Source organism: Poecile atricapillus, chromosome 2, assembly GCF_030490865.1.
Source record: "Poecile atricapillus isolate bPoeAtr1 chromosome 2, bPoeAtr1.hap1, whole genome shotgun sequence".
NCBI lineage: Eukaryota > Metazoa > Chordata > Aves > Passeriformes > Paridae > Poecile > Poecile atricapillus.
In genome coordinates, this window is record NC_081250.1 from 64,498,598 (window position 1) to 64,518,831 (window position 20,234).

The 20,234-nt window shown below is 40.5% G+C and overlaps 1 protein-coding gene across 8 annotated transcripts in view; it reads right to left on the reverse strand.

Annotated features, from left to right (window-relative positions):
• HIVEP1 (HIVEP zinc finger 1) overlaps nucleotides 1-20,234 on the reverse strand; it is a 128,668-nt gene that overhangs the window by 40,451 nt on the left and 67,983 nt on the right. For all 8 annotated transcript variants that reach the window (XM_058833732.1, XM_058833731.1, XM_058833724.1 and 5 more), the window contains one exon: nucleotides 19,076-19,129. In XM_058833732.1, coding sequence (XP_058689715.1) covers nucleotides 19,076-19,129 — 54 coding nt within the window. The remainder of the gene's footprint in view (nucleotides 1-19,075; nucleotides 19,130-20,234) is intronic.

Here is a 20,234-nt window from a genome sequence, read left to right on the forward strand (position 1 = left end):
GGCTACTGAAAGAATATTTTAGCAGCTCCTTTTCAGACAAGTAAAAGAAGCCTCTCTCTTGCATTAGTTTAAGAATTCAAATCATTATAGGAGGAAAATGAAGAATCAAGACACATATGTCATGTTTGTCACTTTTTCCATCTATATGTTCCCATAGTCAAGGAATGAACACAGCTTCCTCATGGTTATATTTGTTAGTAGATTTATCATGGAAATGGCACAACCACCCACTCCATCTGTCAAATACTGTATTTCAGAGCTCCAATTATTGAATTTCAATAGCATTTCAGATGAGCAACTACTGTGGATGAATAAAATCAGTCACACTTAAATGACTTCCTATTTGTGCATCAAGAAACAAAATAAACTAAATTTGAATTATTTCATTACTAGCTACACTTGTTACTGATTTTAAGCAGATATGCATGAAGAGTTTCAGGGGGTAGGGAATAGGAAATGAACTGGAGCATTATTCAGCAGAATAATTTTGTAGGAAGCACTTGTATTTGTAGGCAGTCCAATTCCCTCTACAACGAAAACCACAAATAGACTGAATTTTAGTGTTGATACACAAAAGCCTTTTTTTTAGTGGATATCCAAGTTTCACACCTTCTACCTCAAATGTATGAAAATCTATCAGCTAGGTTTTTTTTTACTTCTATCCTAACACAGACACAGCTACAGCCACTTCCTCTACTAGCATCACTGGTAGGACAGAGGAAGCTAAATAATAAAAGTATGTAAATTCATTTTTTTAGGCTTTAACAACTCCTTTGTCATGCTGTTAGCAAAACCCCTACTTGTCTGACTGCCAATATTAAAAGCAAAGGAGGAATCCGACATGACTGGAGGGCTGATGGCTCTGGAAAGGTTCAGACACACATTTTGTGAAGCAGCACCATGTAACCCTGTGCAGTTTTTCCTGCATGAGTAACTCAGGAACAGAGGTTTATGTGCACTTCTAGGTAAAGAACAGACTTACGACAACATATAAAGGGACAAAATTCTCACAGCCAACTTCACAAAGAGGCAAGTGGAGGAATCTCAGACTTCCCAGTACCCATCAAGCCTATGGCCCCTTGGGCTGGCACAAGGACTGTCCCCTTTCAGAAACACCAGCTGGATTCCATACTGCGGTGGGAGGAAAAGGCAATGTATTGTGTGCATCTGACATGTGGAGGAAATCCAGGCAATGTCTAAAGCTCGTCTAGCAGAAGATAATGCAAAGTGACCAGTAGGGAAAAAAAGCAAAGATGTTTTGTTTTCTCCACGCCAGAGCACAACCCAACTGGGATGTGTGCTAATGCCAGATACTTGGAATTGCAAAATCTAATTTCTGCCTTGATGCCAACTTAATTATACACATATATTCAGTGAGGGTGAATGGATATTCAGGTTACCCTGCAAACTGAAAGATTAAAGACTACATATCACACAATGTGCTGGTTTTGGCTGGTGTAGAGTTAACTTTCTTTGCAGTGGCTAGAATGGGAATTACGGAGTCTTGGCTGCTGGCTGGGGTGAAACCACAGCATACATAATTCATTGCAAATGTGGAAGCTCTGCAGAACCTGACTCATTTCTCTCCCAGCCCTACTAGAGAAAGCTTACCTATTAAGAGTCTGTTTTGCCACATTCAGCAGTCCCATGAAAGATATGCTTGAATCCCTTGCCAGAACTACTGGCTCCAAATCCTAGTTCTGGTAAATTTGTGCTCCTCTTGGGCATCAAGAAAGAAATTTCTGTGGTAATTGTTCACTTAACCTTTAAATGAACCTTGGATTTATTGCTGTATCATCAAAACCTATTCCTATTAGGCTGGATTTAACATATTCAAAGCCAAGCAGTCTTCCATCACGTTTTGAACTTTCCATTGCTTCACAGTTTAATAGTGACTTACACTAATAAGTTATCAATTATATTATTAAAGGTGAAATTCTTTACAATTAATAGTCTACTGCAACTGTTTTTTCTTTAATAACAACAAAAACCAGTTTAACACAAATCAAAGAGAAAATAACAAGGTAATTACATAAAAGCGTGCTTTTAGCCATGGTTTGGTGATCTCTCTGAAACATGGCTGTGTTAATTGTGCATAATTTACTTGGTTCCTTTTATGCACACACTGTAGCTTTTGTGCTGTCACAATCATGTCTCCACACTGATCATGCTGTTGGTATTTGTGCCGGAGCACTACGGGAAGAGCTGGGCAGATTACACAGCTAGCAAAGTTAAGAGTGCCATGAATTGCAAACATCCAAGCAAATGTACATAAAAAAGACTAAGTTGTTTCATACTGCAGCAATCAAACAATCAAATGATGTGGTGCTTCCTGATGTATCAGAATATTCAAAGCTACTGTTTCTGGGTTTCAACCATACAGTGGCAAAGAACAAGGATGCTCAACCTGCACAATGTATTAGCGAACTGGAAACCAACACAGCTGAAAGATATAACGTGGCTTAAAAAAGCCTTAAAGGAAGCAAAAATGTAACTCTAATCTATCAGTCAAGCAATTAAAAGATTAATTTGCTTTAAATAACGAGATCAGAATTTTCCATAATTTCTTTACTGCTTTATTTTTAAAAATGTTGTTCAATACATGCCAAGTAAAAATTGTTTGGGAAGTTGAAAAGAAAAGAAAAAATATTACAAAAATGAAAGCTATGCATTGCATTACATATAGAAAAAGTATTTTTCTTCAGTCTTTACTATAACTGTGCTGCTTCCATACCAATAAAATTCCAGTCTACAGAAATCATGAGAACTAATTTCTTATTTGTATTTCTGCGTCTACATGTTTTGTGATCCCAGAAATGGAGTTACAGAATTGCTTCACAATTGTCTATAAAATCTTGCAAAATGTACTTGACAATGACTTTACATGGCCTAAAAATTGTTTAAGTCACATGTTCTACCCTGCTCCTGGATAATTTAGAAATCTTTATTATTATTCTTAATGGAAATATTCACCTTATGTTTGCTAACAACCAAATTTCTGGCATATCTGGAGAAAAAAAAAGAACTACCAACAACTTTGTTTTACTTATTTTTTAGCTTGTCATTCTTTTAGTATAAATCTTTGCTTCGTATTCCCAGTTTATGTTGAAGATATTCCACTGCACGTTTCTTAATCTACAGCTACATGACTGCACAAAGGTCAACTGCATCAATATTTCCAGAGGCATCAACAAAACTGTCAGAAAGCATCAGTCCCCAAATGCTAAAGACTCCTCTGCCGTGAAACTTTCAGGAGTGTGATGACTTGCCAGGCCCATCTGTGTACCCACATACACAAACTGACACTGAACAAAAAGAATGTAAAAACATCCTCAGGTATGAAAAAAGGATGAAGTTGATCTGCTTTTCTTTCTCTCCCTGCCCTGCCATGTGCTCTGCTCACCCTCTCTGCAGTCACCCAGCCATTCTCATCATTTAGTGGTAATTCCCCTTTTCCTCTGCTGGTGAAGTGGTATTTTTGAGAACTGCTGTCACCTCAATCAGATGTCTAAAAGGAATCTTTCCCATAAGCTGTATTATATCAAATAGGATTAAGTTACCCAGGCAAGGAGAAGAAGGAGTGATGCCGCTATGCTCAGTACCTCACTTTTCATATTCCAGGGACACCAGAGCATCTCTTTTGTGCTTTGCCTGGTTGGCTTTGTTCTGCCTGCTCTAAAGACTCTTCACTTAATTCTTTGCTTCAGCATGAATTCTGCACTCAAAGCACGACGAGAAAAAGCTGATGTCTCTGAACATGATTTTGTTCACCTACAATTTCTCTGATGCACTTTGCTCTATGCACAGGAAATAGAACAAGAGAACACAGGTGTGATGGTGTAGATAGCAATCTGCAGAGTAATTCACGCAGCAAATGAGGGAAGTTAGAAGTGATCTGATTTTTTCTTCCAAAGCATTTACTGGTGAACCAGACAGTGTCTTGACAAAATTATCTCAATGGTTTTAAGTAACTTCCAGAATTGCCTGTCTCAAAGCCTACCTGTTATTACAACACCCACTCTCTTTCTCTTCCTTCTAATAGAGCTACAGGCTTGAACTTAAAGAAAAGAGTAAGATGGAACCAAGGAAGGGCACCACTCCCTCCTCCCTCAGTGCCGTCCTGTGAACATGGAACAAACAACCATTATCTACCTCTGCAGTCCAATGAGCACCATAATTTTCATCTTATGCACTCATTTCATGCTGCAGAGTTTCAAAAATCATTCTTGGCTCCCATACAAAGACCAGACGTTCAAATCCAAGTGCCTGATCTTTAGCTCCTAATCTGTACTTTGGCTCTCAGGGCACTGCAAGTAAGACCAAGTCTCTTCTGAGAGTCTTCAGCTACTAATTGGTACCTTAAATGAATGGCTAAGAGGCTACTCTGACAACCAACAACGCTAGTGATCCAAAGATGGAAGCATTCCCAAAAGAGAGAGATTGTTACTAAGGGTGTCATTCTGATTTAAGCTAAGTTTTCCATACTCCTTAATTTTGATTTCACCAAAACTATCAGAAGCACTCATGAATCACCTCATTGGGTCTGTTTCCATAAATAAGTAAAGAACACAATTATGAAATAAAGAATTAAGTCTTGCTGGCAAATATAAGGCAAACAGAACTCACATTAAGTGGCCAACAGAACTCATTAAATGCAGCAAGGAATAACTACATGTTTATTTTTTAATAAATTGCCTTTTTAGCTTCATGCCGATTCCTACACATTGTTAAGTACAGCCATAAATATTTTCCTTAAAATTACATTTTTTACCAAACAACAAAACCTTGATTACACAACCAACCCATGCAACTATGAAAATGTTCACAGCCAACAAGTCAACAAAGATTTGCACATGATTAACAAAAGTGTCATGCTTAATTTTAAGTACAAAAATAATAAGATTTTAAAGCAAATCACCAATAAGTTTAACAGCCTTATTTCAGGTGACTAATTTCAGACTTCATGAAGTGGCCAGAGGGTGGTCTCTCCCTCTCTCAAAGGTCAGGAGGCAGACGACAGAACTTGGGGAACTCCAAATCAGCAGTGGTATTTGAAAACCCCTGTCAGCAGGGTTAATGCATGTTTATGTGGTTTTATTACTGGGAACACCAGTCCAAACATATCTAGAGCAGACCCTTAAAAACACTGGATTTGCTGTAAAGCACATTTTAACATGGATTAGTTGAAAAAAAAAAAAAGTAGGTAGGAGCTTTGACATTCAAAGGCTAAAGCAATATGGCAGGGATTGGATCAAGTGTTCATCTGTACCAACATTTGTCCTTCTGTTCATACCAGCAAACAGCAGATGATTCCATAGGGCATGGATAAAGTGAGTATGGCTTCAGGATTTCGCACTGTCTGTAAGCACATGATTATTTTTCTTGGTGTTTTTAACAGACAATGTTGATGTGTGACCCATCAAAGGTATTGTACTGACTGTCAGGCAGTTTCCCCAGTCCTCTTTCAAGGGTCATTTCACACCAGATTTTTGGACTGGAATGACTATTTTACCGGCATAATTTCTCATTATTAACCAAAATACCAAATGTACTACTAACACAAGCTCCAGGAAAGGTGCACCTGTGTTAATATGTAGCACCTGCACCCATTTGAGTAGTACCACTGACTTCGATGACAGCACACATTTTTGGAAAGTCAAATTTTAATGCCCCCTGCCATCACACCCTGGCAAACCCACAAAATCAGTGTTTCTTAAGTTAATATATTAAAAGTAATTGTAGAGAAAAATATATATTGATCTATACACACCCAGAAATCACATCCAGTACCTCTGCCACTGAGTGAATTTTCCAAATTGAAAACTGATATTTTATACCATCACAAAACAATTCAGGTAGGAAGGGACCTCAGAAGATCTCTAATCCAGCCTCCTGCTCAAATCAGGACCAGCTATGGGATCAGACCTGAGTCCATAGGGCTGTGAACTGTGAAGTATTGGAAACCTCCAAGGAGAAAGTCTACACAGCTTCTGTGAACAACATCTTCCACTGCTTGACTGTGCTTGTGGGGAACAAGCCATTCTGCATCACTGTTGTTTCAACTTGTTCTATTGCCTCTCACCCACTCACCGTTCTCCACTGTGAAGAATCCAACTCCATAACCACCTCCAAAACCACCTTTTCTTGAGCCTGAATGAGCCCTGGTCCCTCAGCTTCTCCTCAGAGGGCAAATGCTCCAGCCCTGACGGCTGTGGTGCCTCAACACCGAACTCACTACAGGTTTCTGATGTTCCTCCTGCACCGGGGGGAGTGGGGTGCTGCTGGTATAACTGCAGTATCTAAAAGTGGTGTAGGGATTGCTCAGTAGAGGCAGACAATTCCTTTCCCTGATCTGGGCATGTTTTCATCCATGCAGACCAGGATGGTGTGGTCTCTCCTGCAGCCAGGTGTGCTGCTGGTGGGTGTCCAGCTTGCTGCCCACCACACCCCCAGAGCCTTTCCACAGAGCTGCTGTCTGGCCTGCCAGTCCCCAGCCTGGGGCTCCTCCTGTTTGGGTGCAGAGCTTTGCATTTGTATCTGTTGAACTACTTCTCTGGTTTTCCACCTAGCCAGACCTTACCAACCTCACCTGAATACAGCAATATTGTGGGTAACAGTGTCCCCTTGTCCCCAGTTGTATAAAAGAAGTCATTTTATCATAGTTATCAGAGCTTGCATCAACTTCCATTGTTATGAGACTGGAATACATAAAGCTGAATGTCTGCAAATGTATGTATGTAATTTTGTTCATACCCAAGGCATGGTTTGCATCCTTCCACAGGTCTTCATCTTGTTAAGTCATCACAATCAGAACACACACCAATGACACATTCTCTCCCTACACCAGGAACAGCATCCCCAGGAATCCTGCTTTTTTAGTTTCCTTTTTGCTTAATCTCTTTTCCCATTTGAGACTTCCATTGTGAAACAAATCCTACCATTAAATTCTGTTCACATTTCATCCTACCAAGGCAAAACTAACAGACACCTCAACAAAAACAATTCAATATAAAAGCATTCTGTTCATATGGAATTTTGAGGTGTTCAATTACAGACACTCCAAGAAATACCCATATTGCTGGCTATCAAAAATAAACGATTGCTAAGAACTGGCAAGTATTACTTAATAATGTTTAGTACAAATGGTAAAGTTCAAACTACACAATCTACTGTTTCCACTAATTCCATATTTGCAGGAGAGAATTGTGAAGGTATGTTACCTATGACATAACATCAAGGAAAGGAAGAAGTGTTTCTTGGCTTTGAGTGGTGTTTCCCTGAAATAACAGGCCTGCCTATATTTCTCCTGTGAGGGAGAGAGAAGCTGGTGTGGGAGAGAGCAAGGGGCTCCTCAGCTCCTCAGATTTCAAGATCTCCCTCACCAGTGCTGAAGTTGCACTTACACTGAAGCTGAAAGGGGAGAATAATGTTCTGGATTGATCAAAGCTACAGTGAAGAGCTACAGATATGATCCAGTCATTAATTCAAACCATAAAAGGTTCCTCCCCAAGGAACAGGGACACACATAACCTCCTAAGTGAAATACAGCAACTGACAGGTTTAAAGGTTCCAGCCACAAAGGTGTCCTCTGGGCTAGTCCTCACATATGGTGAAATACCCATTGTGAGGGCAGAGGGCAGAGCGGATTAGCTTTATAAATTGTGCAATAACATTTTAGCATTAGGAAAGGGAGACACCTTCGCTCCCAGGCATAAGGCTTGGACTTACCAGGAAGCTCTCCCATGATACAGTTTCACTTCAGATGTGAGAGCCTGCCAACCCTTGTTTGGCCTTGGGACAGGTAAAGAGTAAATGATAAGCTGCAGTCTGGAGCTGCCTTCCTGGTGGCACCTCTTCAAGTCATGGCTACTCACATTGAGACAACCTTGACTTCTGATGAGGTGTAAAGGACATAAACTGCCCTACACTAAAAAGACCAAGAAATACCTTCTTTAGAACAGTTTGGTCTCATTTAATGCATCTAGCATCTCAAGTGAGGAAAGTAACAACCAGCAGAATTTTAGCCATAAAATCAGCATGCTTGATGAGGAAGACCATGAAGATCAAACAGCAATAAACATCTGAGGACTGAGGTAACACGAGAGCCTCAACGGAGAAATTCCAATGTCCACATGCAAACAGGAATCAAATGCAACACTTCAACACATCTGAAAAACTCTGACCAAAGTGAAATAGGATTTTTTTCCCCAAAAAAGAATTAATTCCCTGCCCAGCATGACACACATTAAATGAAACATGACATTTGGTACTGATCGAGATTTCCCACCATTATGGTGCAAGAAACCTGCAGAGGTGAATCACTGTGAGGTTTCATAGGACTCGACATTGAAAACAGAGCAAAAGCAATACAAAAACAGCAGACACTGACCACACATGCTGTGGTTAATGCCTAACTACACACGTGAATTGCCAATGTATGAACATTCAGGAAGGGCATATACTACAGCATTTTAAACATCTGGAAAAAAATTTACAATACTTGCCATATTAAGTAGCCCAACAGCATTCATGTACTGGCTCTGCATTATAGCCCTTTAACAGTTCTATATTCCTAATCTACACAGAACCCTTTGTACTAATCTAGGAAAAGCAATCACCTCTTAAATGCTGTTAAGATAAAGCACATTGACTATGAGTAAGTGGCGAGACAATGCTATGATAACTCTATGATAACTCACATCACTAGTAACCACAGCCTGAGAAGTTCTTCCTTGCTGCATACTCCAAAGACGAGCAAAAAGACAGGATGCCTCCCAAGAGGCGTATTAATGAGCTCCTAGTCAAAGCAGAAACCAGTTCCACCTAATTATCCATGTAAAATAAAAGTTGCTTAAATACAAATAGTTAAAGAAAGTATAATGCCAGAAATTAACTAAAATAGCTCAGGGACATCCGGAAATTTTCCTTGCGTGTCAGGTAATGTTGTCAACAGTTTTACAACTCAAGTATCTGTTTGTAATTTAAGGATGTCCACTTGTTACTGGAAAGCTAGGATTTGGCTAGCAAATCATCAGAAAAACTTCCACCTCTAACACTGCTGAAGAAGAAAGGCCATGAAAATAGAGTGATAGACAGGCTTATGAAACAGCAGGCAGTTTAAGGGTTTTCAGCGGAGAGCAACTGCTACATGGTCAGACGAGACACTGAATACAAAATATCCAAACATGAGTATGGGGAGAAAAAACAGAAATAAAAGGAACAGGATGTTAACTAAACCATCCTGGCACATAATGATGTTCCAACAGAACAAGCTCCTTAGTCACATTCTCAGCATTTCTTTAACATAATCTTCCATTTGAAAAGCAGGGATCAAATGGAGCAATTTCCATACTGCCTGTAGCAACTCACTAGGAATGAAGAGTAGGAAAGAAATCACACCTAACAACCTTATTTAAAGACAGAGAAAGGAATAGTTTTGGCAGAGTAGGAAAAGTCCCATATAGCAGGTCTTTCTTTTGGGACTAAATGGTGCTGTGAACACGACAAAAGTAGGGTAAAAGTCCATTTGACTGAATTCTAGATGTGAGAAATGTCCTAACCAAGGAATAGCTAGACTGTATTATTGTGCTGCAGGTGGGAATGATGATCTCTCCAGGGTAGGTTTGCTTCAGCATCAGTGGGAAGTCCCCAATTCTGAGACCTCTGAGCTACTCAGTCCTTCTCCCAGCCTCACCTGCCCTTTATCCACAAATGTTCAGTCTCTCTTTTTGCCCTCTCACACATCCATATATTCAAGGAGATTCCTAGGAAAGGCTACATCCAGGTCAGCCCATAAGCATATAGTTACCAGAGAGTGGTACATTTTATCCAACTCATCACTCATCATCCATTTATATATTATATTTTCCCTTTCGAAGCAGACCAAAGGAAACTAACAACTCCCCAAGCTAAAGGAATATCAGGAAAGTATGAAAAAACCCACTCATTACTCATATGCAAGGCAGACTACAAGGAAGCTAACAAGTAAAAACCTTGCATTTCCACAACTGGCTTGCTCCCAGCTCACATCAGCTAAAATTAGCACCCTATTGAATTTACTACGCGCGTGTGCGTAGGTATGCTCTCAAATTAGCCAGTTTGTTAGCTCAGCATCCTCCCACCACAAAAATGAGCTTGTTCTGGCCTCAGATTCTATAAAGTTGAAAGAAATCCTTCTATTCATTAAAGCAGGACTAAGCTCAAAATGCTGCTGTGTCTGAAAACATAGCCACTGATTTAACAATGTACTGCACAGTGGATTTGGAATAGGTATACCTTCCATTTACTATCAGGAAGATGCTTTTCCAATGATTGTTTTATAATGTTAATTTGTAAAATGTCCCTTTGAAAATTATACTTGCAGGTTGGAATCTCTTTTGCTGAACTGTCACTCAGAAAATTTGCCATACTTGTCAGGAGAAGTCAAAATACTATTACTTTAATATCCCATTAGTGTTTTAACCAAGTTCTCATAATAGCTCTAAAGGATAAAATTTTCAATTTAAAAGTGTAAATCTGTTTGTCTGCCTGTCAAAACACCACCAGCTCTTGCTATGTCTAGCACCAGCAATGGATATATGGAGCAGATTACATCTGCTAGTAGTCTAAATTAAATGTACGAACTGAAGAAAATTAAAATAGAAATAAGAGACATAGACATTGACTCACAATGCAGGAGGTTTACAGCAGCCACAAAACTTCCCTGAGTTAAGCCCATATTCTAACGTTGTCTCTCAGAGCACAGTACACATAAACATCTCCATTTTTATCAGTTTGCCCCCACTGGCTAAGTGGGGACATTAAAATGTACTTAACCATTGAAGACAAGAGCAAAGAAAAATGAGGTTAAATGATATCAGAGACTATTTCTGTTCCCACAGAAGTCAGGAGTGTTTTCTCACTGTTCTTTGTTGGGCACAAACCCCTGCATTGAATGTGCCTGAAGACAGATAGGACCATTCAAGTTGTCACTGTCGTTATTAGTAGCACACAATGTTCCTTCAATGTGAAAACATCAGAGATTTTAAGAATAGATGTGATTTTATGAAAACGTGAGATCTTGTATGACATGAGCTACAGACACGAATAGTTCCTGCAGTTCCTTCAGTCATAGATGTCTGAGCTGATGTAAATATATTAGGAACACATTTCAGTCTTGAATTAAAGCCTTATAGATTGACACACAATTTAAATAAACTACCCCTCAGATAGATGTATTGACATATTTAAATGCAGATACAAATACTTGATGAAATCAGTTATTAGGAAAATGCACAAGTGAATTGCTTGAAATTTCTCTGCTAAGTGGTAGTTTTGAACATTTGGAAGGTAAAAGCTCGGTAGTTGTGGTGTATGTAAAAAAAAAAAATAAAAGCTAATCCTCTCACCAGCATTAAGTAACGAACATGACATTACTGTAACTTGCAATTTTTGAAGATTATATACTTCCATTTAGAATGACTGTATTTCCAGCCCATAGGGTTGCTGAAGATAAGAATGAAAAGATTAAAAGAATCAAATGAAACTTTGGATCTTGGTTATGTACCTTGCTCAAAAAGTAAGGCAATTTCCTACAAATATAAAATGGAAAGAAAATGTTTTGGACTAATGATAGTACATTGGTACCACACAGCAGCAAAGATTCCAGAGAGCTCCTGTGCCTGTGAACTTCCTGGAAAAATTCAGGGAAACATGTGGAGGATGACATCACACTAAGCTAGTAAATCAAAACATGTAAATTGTCTAGCATCACATTTCCAGATTTTAGTTTGATATCCCCCCTTCTCATTTGACTTTGTATTTCCCCCAAGTGAAAGAATACAGTACCAACTGCAGCTGTCTGGCTGTGTTCAATGCCAGGTTTGATGAACCTTTGAGTGACCTAGTCTAGTGAAAGGTGCTCCTGCCCATGGCAGGAGGTTTGGAAGAGGCTAGAACTAGATGGCCTTTAAGGTCCCTTCCACCCCAAACCATTCTATGATTCTGTGATGGCCTAGGGAACAGGGCACATCACCAGCATACAGTGCTCCCACATGCTTTTTTGGAGAGGTGTAGAGGCAGAAGGCAGGAATGGAAGTGCCTGTGAGGAGGGGAGAGGAGGGAAAGAACCTGGCTGCTCCTTTGGGGCCAGACAGTGGGTGAGTTGTCTGCAAGCTGGGAGATGACAACATGAAAACAGCAGCAATCTTTAAGGTAAGACATATGCAATGCTTTGTTTATCTAAGCACAATGCTGGTGTATTTATAATAATTTATTTCAAACTCCCTCTATAATTTTGTCAACAGCATGCATTCATTTAACAAGAGGGATAATAAACCAGGAAGGGTTTGGAAGAACTCTGAAGATACAAAATATGTCTATCATGAATCTGCAGCAGAACATATACTTGTGAACTTAATTCTCATGTTCACATTTATAAAGACAAACTTTCTCACTCAAAACTCAGTGCTGTTCAGTTTACTAGAAAAATAACATTCTAGTTAAAAAAAACCAGCAGATGGGCAAACAAGGTAAAGGGCATTTAATTTTGGTTGCCTCTTCTCCATGCCAACACACTGCTTTGAAGGGACTGCAAGTGTGGGAGGGGAACATATGTGCATGTGGATTGTGCATCTCAGAGAGTATCTGGTGGTGAATGCAATCGCTCCTTTCTTTTCTCTTTCTATGCAGGACAGCTCAAAGGTCCACTCACTCCATGGGTTGCTCCACACGGCTATACCAGGACTGAAGGAAGCAAATGGAGAGTCATGTTCTGCATGCAAGCAGTTACTGCAGAGCCACTGATTCAGCCTTTAGGCTTCAGAGACAGATCAGCACCCACTGAAAATGATGATGGAGGCTTCAGGCAGCTCCATGACAGAGGCTGGAAATAAAGGTGTACTTCAACAGCACCCCAGAAGTTTCTTGGACATTGCTGGAGTCCACACCAGGGCTATGAATGGTTCTGGTGAGGCGGTTTCTCAGTGAGCACTGACAGAACCTCTGGCCATTGAACATCTGCTGATCAAGTCAAGCAAAACTCTCAAACCTGCCAACAAAGTTTCTGTATCTCAAGATAAATGTGAAGAGACTCTACTAATATCAAAGCACAAGACTGGAAAGAGAGCTGATCTGGGTCAAATTCCAATACTGTCTTAGGGACATACCTGTGGTACCCCTTAAAGGCAAGACTATTGTCAAAACATATGTCACAACTGGCCTCTGGAACAAGTGAGAGCAATTTAGAAATTCATCTTCACAGACTAGAAAGTGAACAACTATGCTGAGGATCTGAAACTGATGACACAGAAGAAGGAACAGCTTAGTACTTAAATTCCTGCATTTCCAACTGAAGGCAAGAAACTGAAAAAGCTCTTTGAGGAATGTGGAAAGGATGGAGTGAGAAACTACACAACTTGACTGAAAGGCAAATGACAGACTCGAACAGGTGCTAAATAGACCTTAGCACAGACCCTTTAATTCAGGTGGGTACTCCAAAATGAGTACACACTATCAGAATTGGCAAACTGCAAGGGACTAACCTAAGGCACTGATCTGAAACTTAAGTAATTGCTTATTCCTTTCTGCTATTTATGGCATTGCCTTTTCTGGGGGTGAGACTAGGTGTGCTGCAACAAACTAAGCCAACAGAACATGGATCCTCCTAGTTCATGCTATGGAGCGCAGACCTTGAAGGAAAAGTTATATTCAAGATGTAGCTATTCCCATGCTTTGCCTGAATAAAGTCAGCTGCAATTGTTGAGGTAGCATGTAATACAAAGTCTCAAATATGTTAAGAGAAAAAAAAAAAAAAAGGCTTTTCCTTGAAGAAAGATACACAGATATACAGAGAGATACCTTTCTGCAAAGAAATCAGGAGAAGAGACTGGCAGATGCCTGCATACCCTTAAGAAGGTCTAGAATGATAAGCTCAGGATGGATTTATTATACCGTGTACAGCCTGCAGAGACAATCAGTAACCTGTTTAAAATTTTATGTATTGAATAGGTACAGACAGTACACCCATCTCCCCCTTTCCTGCATGTGCTCATTATGGCTGGGATAGAGCTAATTTTCACAGAGGTTCATATGAAGCTATGTTTTGGATTTGTGCTGAACACAGGAATGTTTTCATTACTCCTGGCCAGGGCTTGCACTGTGTCAGGGCCTTTCCTGCTCCTCACACCACCCCATCAGCAAGAGGACTGGGGGTGCACAAGGAGCTGGGAGGCGACACAGCCAGGACAGACGACCCCAGCTGACCCAAGGGATATTCCAGACCATGTGGCGCCATGCTCCGCATACAAAGAAGGATAAAGAAGATAGGAAAAAGAAGAAGGATAAAGAAGAAGGAAAAGAGGTGGACAGGAGGAATGACGGCATTTGTCACTGGACAAATGTCAGTGGACCTCTGCTTTCCTGGAGATGGAAGAACACCTGCCTGCTGATAGGAAGTGGTGAATGAGTTATTAGTTTTGCTTTGCTTGAGTACCTTTTGCTTTACCTATTAAACTATATTTATCTCCATCCAGTTTTCTCACTTTTGCTATTGTGATTCTCTCCGGCATCCCACTGTGGGGGAGTGAGCAAGCAGCTGTGTGGGGCTTAGTTGCCAGCTGGGGATAAACCTTGATACTGCAGAAAGTCAAAAACTTGATCAAACTTGATCAAGGGCAGCAGCTTATTCAGAGGGATGAATTCACATCTGACAAACAACCAGGACAGTCTGCAAGTCTGAACTCCAGTGAAGCTGATGAACACATGCATGTCTCCAGTCCATCCCAGACCACCCTAAAGTCTGAGGACACCCCAATAGCCATGAATGAGAAGGAGAACAAAGAAATCCATCTTCCATCTTACCCAGAAATTTATCATTGATCCTTTTGGCTGTGACACGTCAAGAAGCAGTTACCTGAAATGATGGAGTCCTACCAGCCTGAGAGATCCCAGGACTGGTAAGCTATACAGAGTATACATCAGGCCATGAGATGGTCCTTCTGGAAATCTTTCATCCATTTCCTGGCAAATCTTGGTGCTGCTAGAGTTTGTCACCAACTTGAGTTCCCCAACATTTTCATAAGCAGAGAGAGAGGGATTTAGGTGGCAGTCAGCACAGCTGACACCAAGTGTGGAGACAGCCAAGTTAGTTCCACTAGTCCAAAGAACACAATGATGTACCTAGGACCCAGAGTGCTGTGACAGGCAAAGAACTGCTGCAATGAATAAATCAGGAAACAAAATGCTTACAACACTTCAGAGGCTGGACTGTTTCTGAGGATGACCAAATCAGATGCCTCTGTGGTGATCACAATCTGACAGAACTTGACTTAACTTGTCTGGAAGGGAGAAGAGAGAGAGAGATATCCTTGGAATGGCTTTCTTAGGAGGATGGCCACTAGCAGATCAAAGATACAGCAGTTGCATTCACCTGAAAGCTTTCCAGCCTACAATATCCACTGAGTCCCACACCACAGAAAACTTTCACTGCATTCTCAAGGAGAGATTTTGTGTTGTTCAAGCTCATCATCCCTTCCAGATTTTAAAGAACACCATGTGGAACAAGACCTACTCTATCACACTAATTAAACCCTGTACATGTCAGAAGTCAAAATTCAGCCCCAAAGCAGGGGCACACTCAGGGTGTAAAGAAGCATTGGGAGACAGCAGTAAAGATAAGAAGCAGTACAGTTTCTTCTGAAAATTCAGAGTGGCGACTGGGCAGGAGAGAAAAAATTCAAAGACATAAGAATTAGTCCCCTTGCACACTCACTAAGCAGGAAGCTGAGCACAGCCCCTAATGAACATGTTTCTGGTCTCAAGTGGTTATTTGAATCAAGGCTACTTGAATAATTTGTGGACTAACACTTCAAAAAATAAAATGCAGTTGCAACTTTATACTAAATAATCAAAGTGCAAACTTGAAAACTATGTCTGCTCATTTGCTGTCTCATCTGTGCTTGAGTCCTACTCCAATTTGCACTTAATTGGATTACTATAGCTAATGGCAAAATGAGGTGTTAAATACGTGTATTTCTGTAGTCAATTAAATTCAACTTAAATCCCACACATGTATAAAGTTATGACTGATCAGTGCACAATGCTACTCAGCAGAAACTCAGTGTGAATAAATTTATGAAAAACTCCTCCCCACAAATACATTGTGCCACTGACAGCTCCTCTGACAGAGCAGCAGTTAACTTATGATAAATTCCACAAAATTACATTTCTTAATAATTTCAGATAGGAAATAAACAAATCCAAAGTGATCTAGATGAACTGAAAACCAAAATAAATTAACCAAGAGGAAAAATATACAATCATACTTCACACCAATCTCTATAGGCTGGATTGTGATTTACAATAACTTATGTGAATATGTGCATATTTTTGTTTACTTGTTTAGCTCAAAACATGTATTTTCTTTTTTTTCAGCAGCCTTCAGAGTCTAAAGCTTCAAATAAATAATTTTGTTTACTTCATATTACCAAGAATGTGATCTATTCAGGCATGTAAGAAACTAAAAAAACCCCATAGAGGTTTTAATTTGAAAAGAGTAACTTTATTACCTCAGTTATTTCTATATCAGTTTTCAATGTAACATTTTATTTTTCGATTTCCAGCCACAAGAATTTAGGCTAGAAGCCAAAAATTAAGTCAAATCTCTCTTTAATTCTGAGATGCTTGAAAGCTGAGTGCTACCACCACATAAACCTTTGTAACTCCACCCCTTCCAGAGTACATTGCTAAGTTTACCCTAGAGAATTTATCTTCCTCTATGCAAAGTGGTTACTGTGCCACGTGTGAGAACAAATGCCTGAAAGCAGAGGTTAGCTCATCTTTAGCTTGAACGTGTTCATCACAAAAAATCATCCAGAGCAGTATTACTTTCGTGAGACCAACAGCAACAAGAACAGCTATACCTTGCGTGCCATGTTTTCACCTTTGGATGGCAATACCATGTATCTATGAGACACTAAACAGAAATACGTAAGAAAGATTTAACAGAAGGTCTGGTGTGTTTAGAAGTCTCTGCAAACATTTGAAGGTCTGCTATCTAACCAGTTATGTTTTATCTCTTCCACCTTTTATAAATATATAGAGCAACATCACAGTCCTGGTACTCATATGAGACAGTTTATATTAAACATCTTGAAATATGAGACCAGCTACAGGTTTGGAGGGGAGAAAGCTGAGCAAAATATGGACAAGATTTATAAAATCATGAAGGCAGTGTATAAGGTGAGTATAGAACTGCTATTTAATGATTCACAGTGCTTGAGCTAGGGCACACCTGTTAAAAATGGAAGAAAAATTGGAAACTGAGGAGAAAAGATAAAATCATGTATTTTTAATGTCATTGCTAGTGAACTACTGCAGTTTGCTGCCAGAAAATGTTGGGTGCAAACAGCATTTAATCAACTGTACTCATAGATAACGGCTCCATGAATGTCTAGATAATAAAGAGATGAAGCACGCTTCCCTAATTCAATGTGTGTGGACTTCATAACAGGAAGAGGCCAAAGAAAGTGGCCAAGCTTATGTGGTGTCCTTAAACAGTACATCCTACTCCCTTCATTGGAGGCAAAATGCTGGGCCAGAGAGGCCCTGTTGAGATCCACCTGGGTATGTCTTCTGCTCTCTGATCTTCAAAAAGTTTTGAAGTTCATTGCTTTCAAAGATAATAAACCTTCTAGGACAGAACATGAAGAATTTACTACACTGTTCACAGATGTGTCACAGGCTAGATGGGCAGCTCACTACCACTAAAAAGGTGAATGCCTACCCAGAAAAAGCCAAAGCACTGACACCAGATACTAGGAAACATCTCATCTGCCAAATCCAGCAGCCCAAGAGAAGTGCAGCTGCTGCTGCTCCATGCCCCCAGGTCCAACCAGCAGCAAGGCTGAAAATGTCTTCCCGAGGGGGACATACACACAGAGCAAACACACGTACTCCATACATATGTACATATATATGGCTGGACATACAGATCCTGGACAGACACTCTGAGCATTCCTACCTCATCCTTCTCCTTGATATGGCTAAACAGGGCAAAAGTCTACTAATGGAAATACATCTATGCATTCACGGTGGATCCCACCAGCAGCTTGGCTCAGAAACTCAGTCTGCCCAGTAGCCACCCCTGGATCCCAGACTCCTCAGCTGCTGTGCCTGGATATCCCAGCCCTCAGGGTTGCAGCTCCACTCCAAATGCTGGTACACAGCATTACAGAATCCACAAAAGCTTTTCCCCTGCATCCTCCAATCTGTCCCACACACCCAGCTGGCAACACTGTTAGTCCAAAACGTGAAAGCAGAGCTGTTCCCTGACTGTGCATGGTGACAGTTTCACTCTTGGACATGGGCTGGGGCTCTGCAGGCACAGGCTTGAGGGGAGACTGGGCAGGATCACGCCTTCTCTGAGTCCTTAATTTGGGTTTCTTCCTGCCCTTGTGCTCTTTTAATCTGTGGAGATGACCTCTCATGCCTCTCCCATGATGGGCCCAGTAGTAACCTGGCAAAGCTGTTTGGGCTCCCCACTCTGTATCTGGGCATCCCTGTGGCATGCAGATGAGATTTACCACACAACCAAACACATAACACTGCAGTCAGCTATTCTTGAAATGCAATGACTTTACACCAGCTTTCTAAGATCTAACACACAGATTAAATCTGCCACAGGTCGTCTGTTTCTTAAAATAAGCTGTGATGATCAGTCCCCTTCCTCAGCATCTGTTTGAAATCACCACATATTGCTCACCATAAACTGAGTAGGGTTATTAATGATTAGGTAAATCCCATACTGAATCAAGAGTTAGCACCCTGTGGTCAGCAGTATGCATGCCCCTGACACTATAGCTTCAGCAATCTCATCAAGGTCAAGACAGCTACTTGAGTGGTTAAAACAAAGCCTTTGTGTCTCAGTTGAAGGGGGACATTACAGACACAGCCCTTGATCTGCAGACACATGGGTGGAGCCTCATCCAGCACCCAGCCCAGCCAAGTCTTTTCACTGACACAGGAAGGCTTTGGACCAGCCTCTGGGATCACAATACTTTATTTATTTTCTATTTTATTTTTGGGGGGTTGTTATTACCTCTCTGTTGGTCTTCTGTTCCATTAAGTTGTTTTTGTGCTTCTTCAATTTTGTCTGCAAGAAAGAGAGATCACTATTAAAATACATATATCAAAAAGGTAAGATTGTAGTTAGTCATTTACTGAAATCAGTCTTGAAATATCTGCTTATATTTAGGAGTGGTATCATTCATATGTAACTATATGGTACATTTTGAGTAATACAACCGTATCAAATTTTATCATGTTTTACCAGGGAGGCTATTGACATATTAAATTACACGGAACCACAGAAAGAAAAGCATTGGCATCGGATCTGCAGTCAACAGCTAATCCCACTGTAGCTTCCTACCATCTATAATAATGTGTGCAGTCAGGGGACTCTTTGGAATAGGTATTATGGTACATTACAGAGTATTTTAATACATTTTTGAAAAATGCTGTTAGAGCAAGGCAATGTTGCATTAAACATAGCAAGAAGAACAGCAAACAGGATTTGCTAAGTGAAGCAATGGAGCCAACAGTCTCACATGGGAGCAGCAGGGGGCGAGTGGTAGCCCCCACCTTATTCCTGGTGAAACGGCCAGAAATTCCACACACACAGAGCAGGAGCAAAAGGAGGCCCTGAGTCTTTACTCCAGTCTGTCTTTGCAGTTCACTTGCTGCCCCTCAGATACACTGGTGTTGGAAGGAGAGTTGTGCTTTGCCTGCTATTGCACAAAAGGTCGCATGGAAAAGTGGGGGTCTTTGTTCTGCAAGTGTGATTGTTTGCACATGCAGAGCAAGAAGCAAGAAAAGGCACAACTGGCATGAATAAAAATTCAAGACCAATTTTCTTTTGGTAGCAAACAGTCCTCTAAGTGGGTTCAGGATAAAAGGTTGTGTTGGTATGAAGCATCAGCACTAGGAGAGGCTGAGCTCTCTCTCTTGATGTTCTGAGCATCAAACTATGGCCTGACTGACCAAGATCTGAGCTTGGAACATGGCTTTCAGATGTAAAAGATCATTTTCTAAAATACCTGTGAAAACCTTTTTTCCTTGTATTATTTTTTTGTTCTTTTCCCCTGGTGAGGTCAGTTTTTATTGAACTAAATTGAAAGAACAGAATGCAACGGGATTAATCCTAAATCTCTCAGTATCTATTGGTACAAAGACTTCACGGCTGCCATACACAGGAGGAG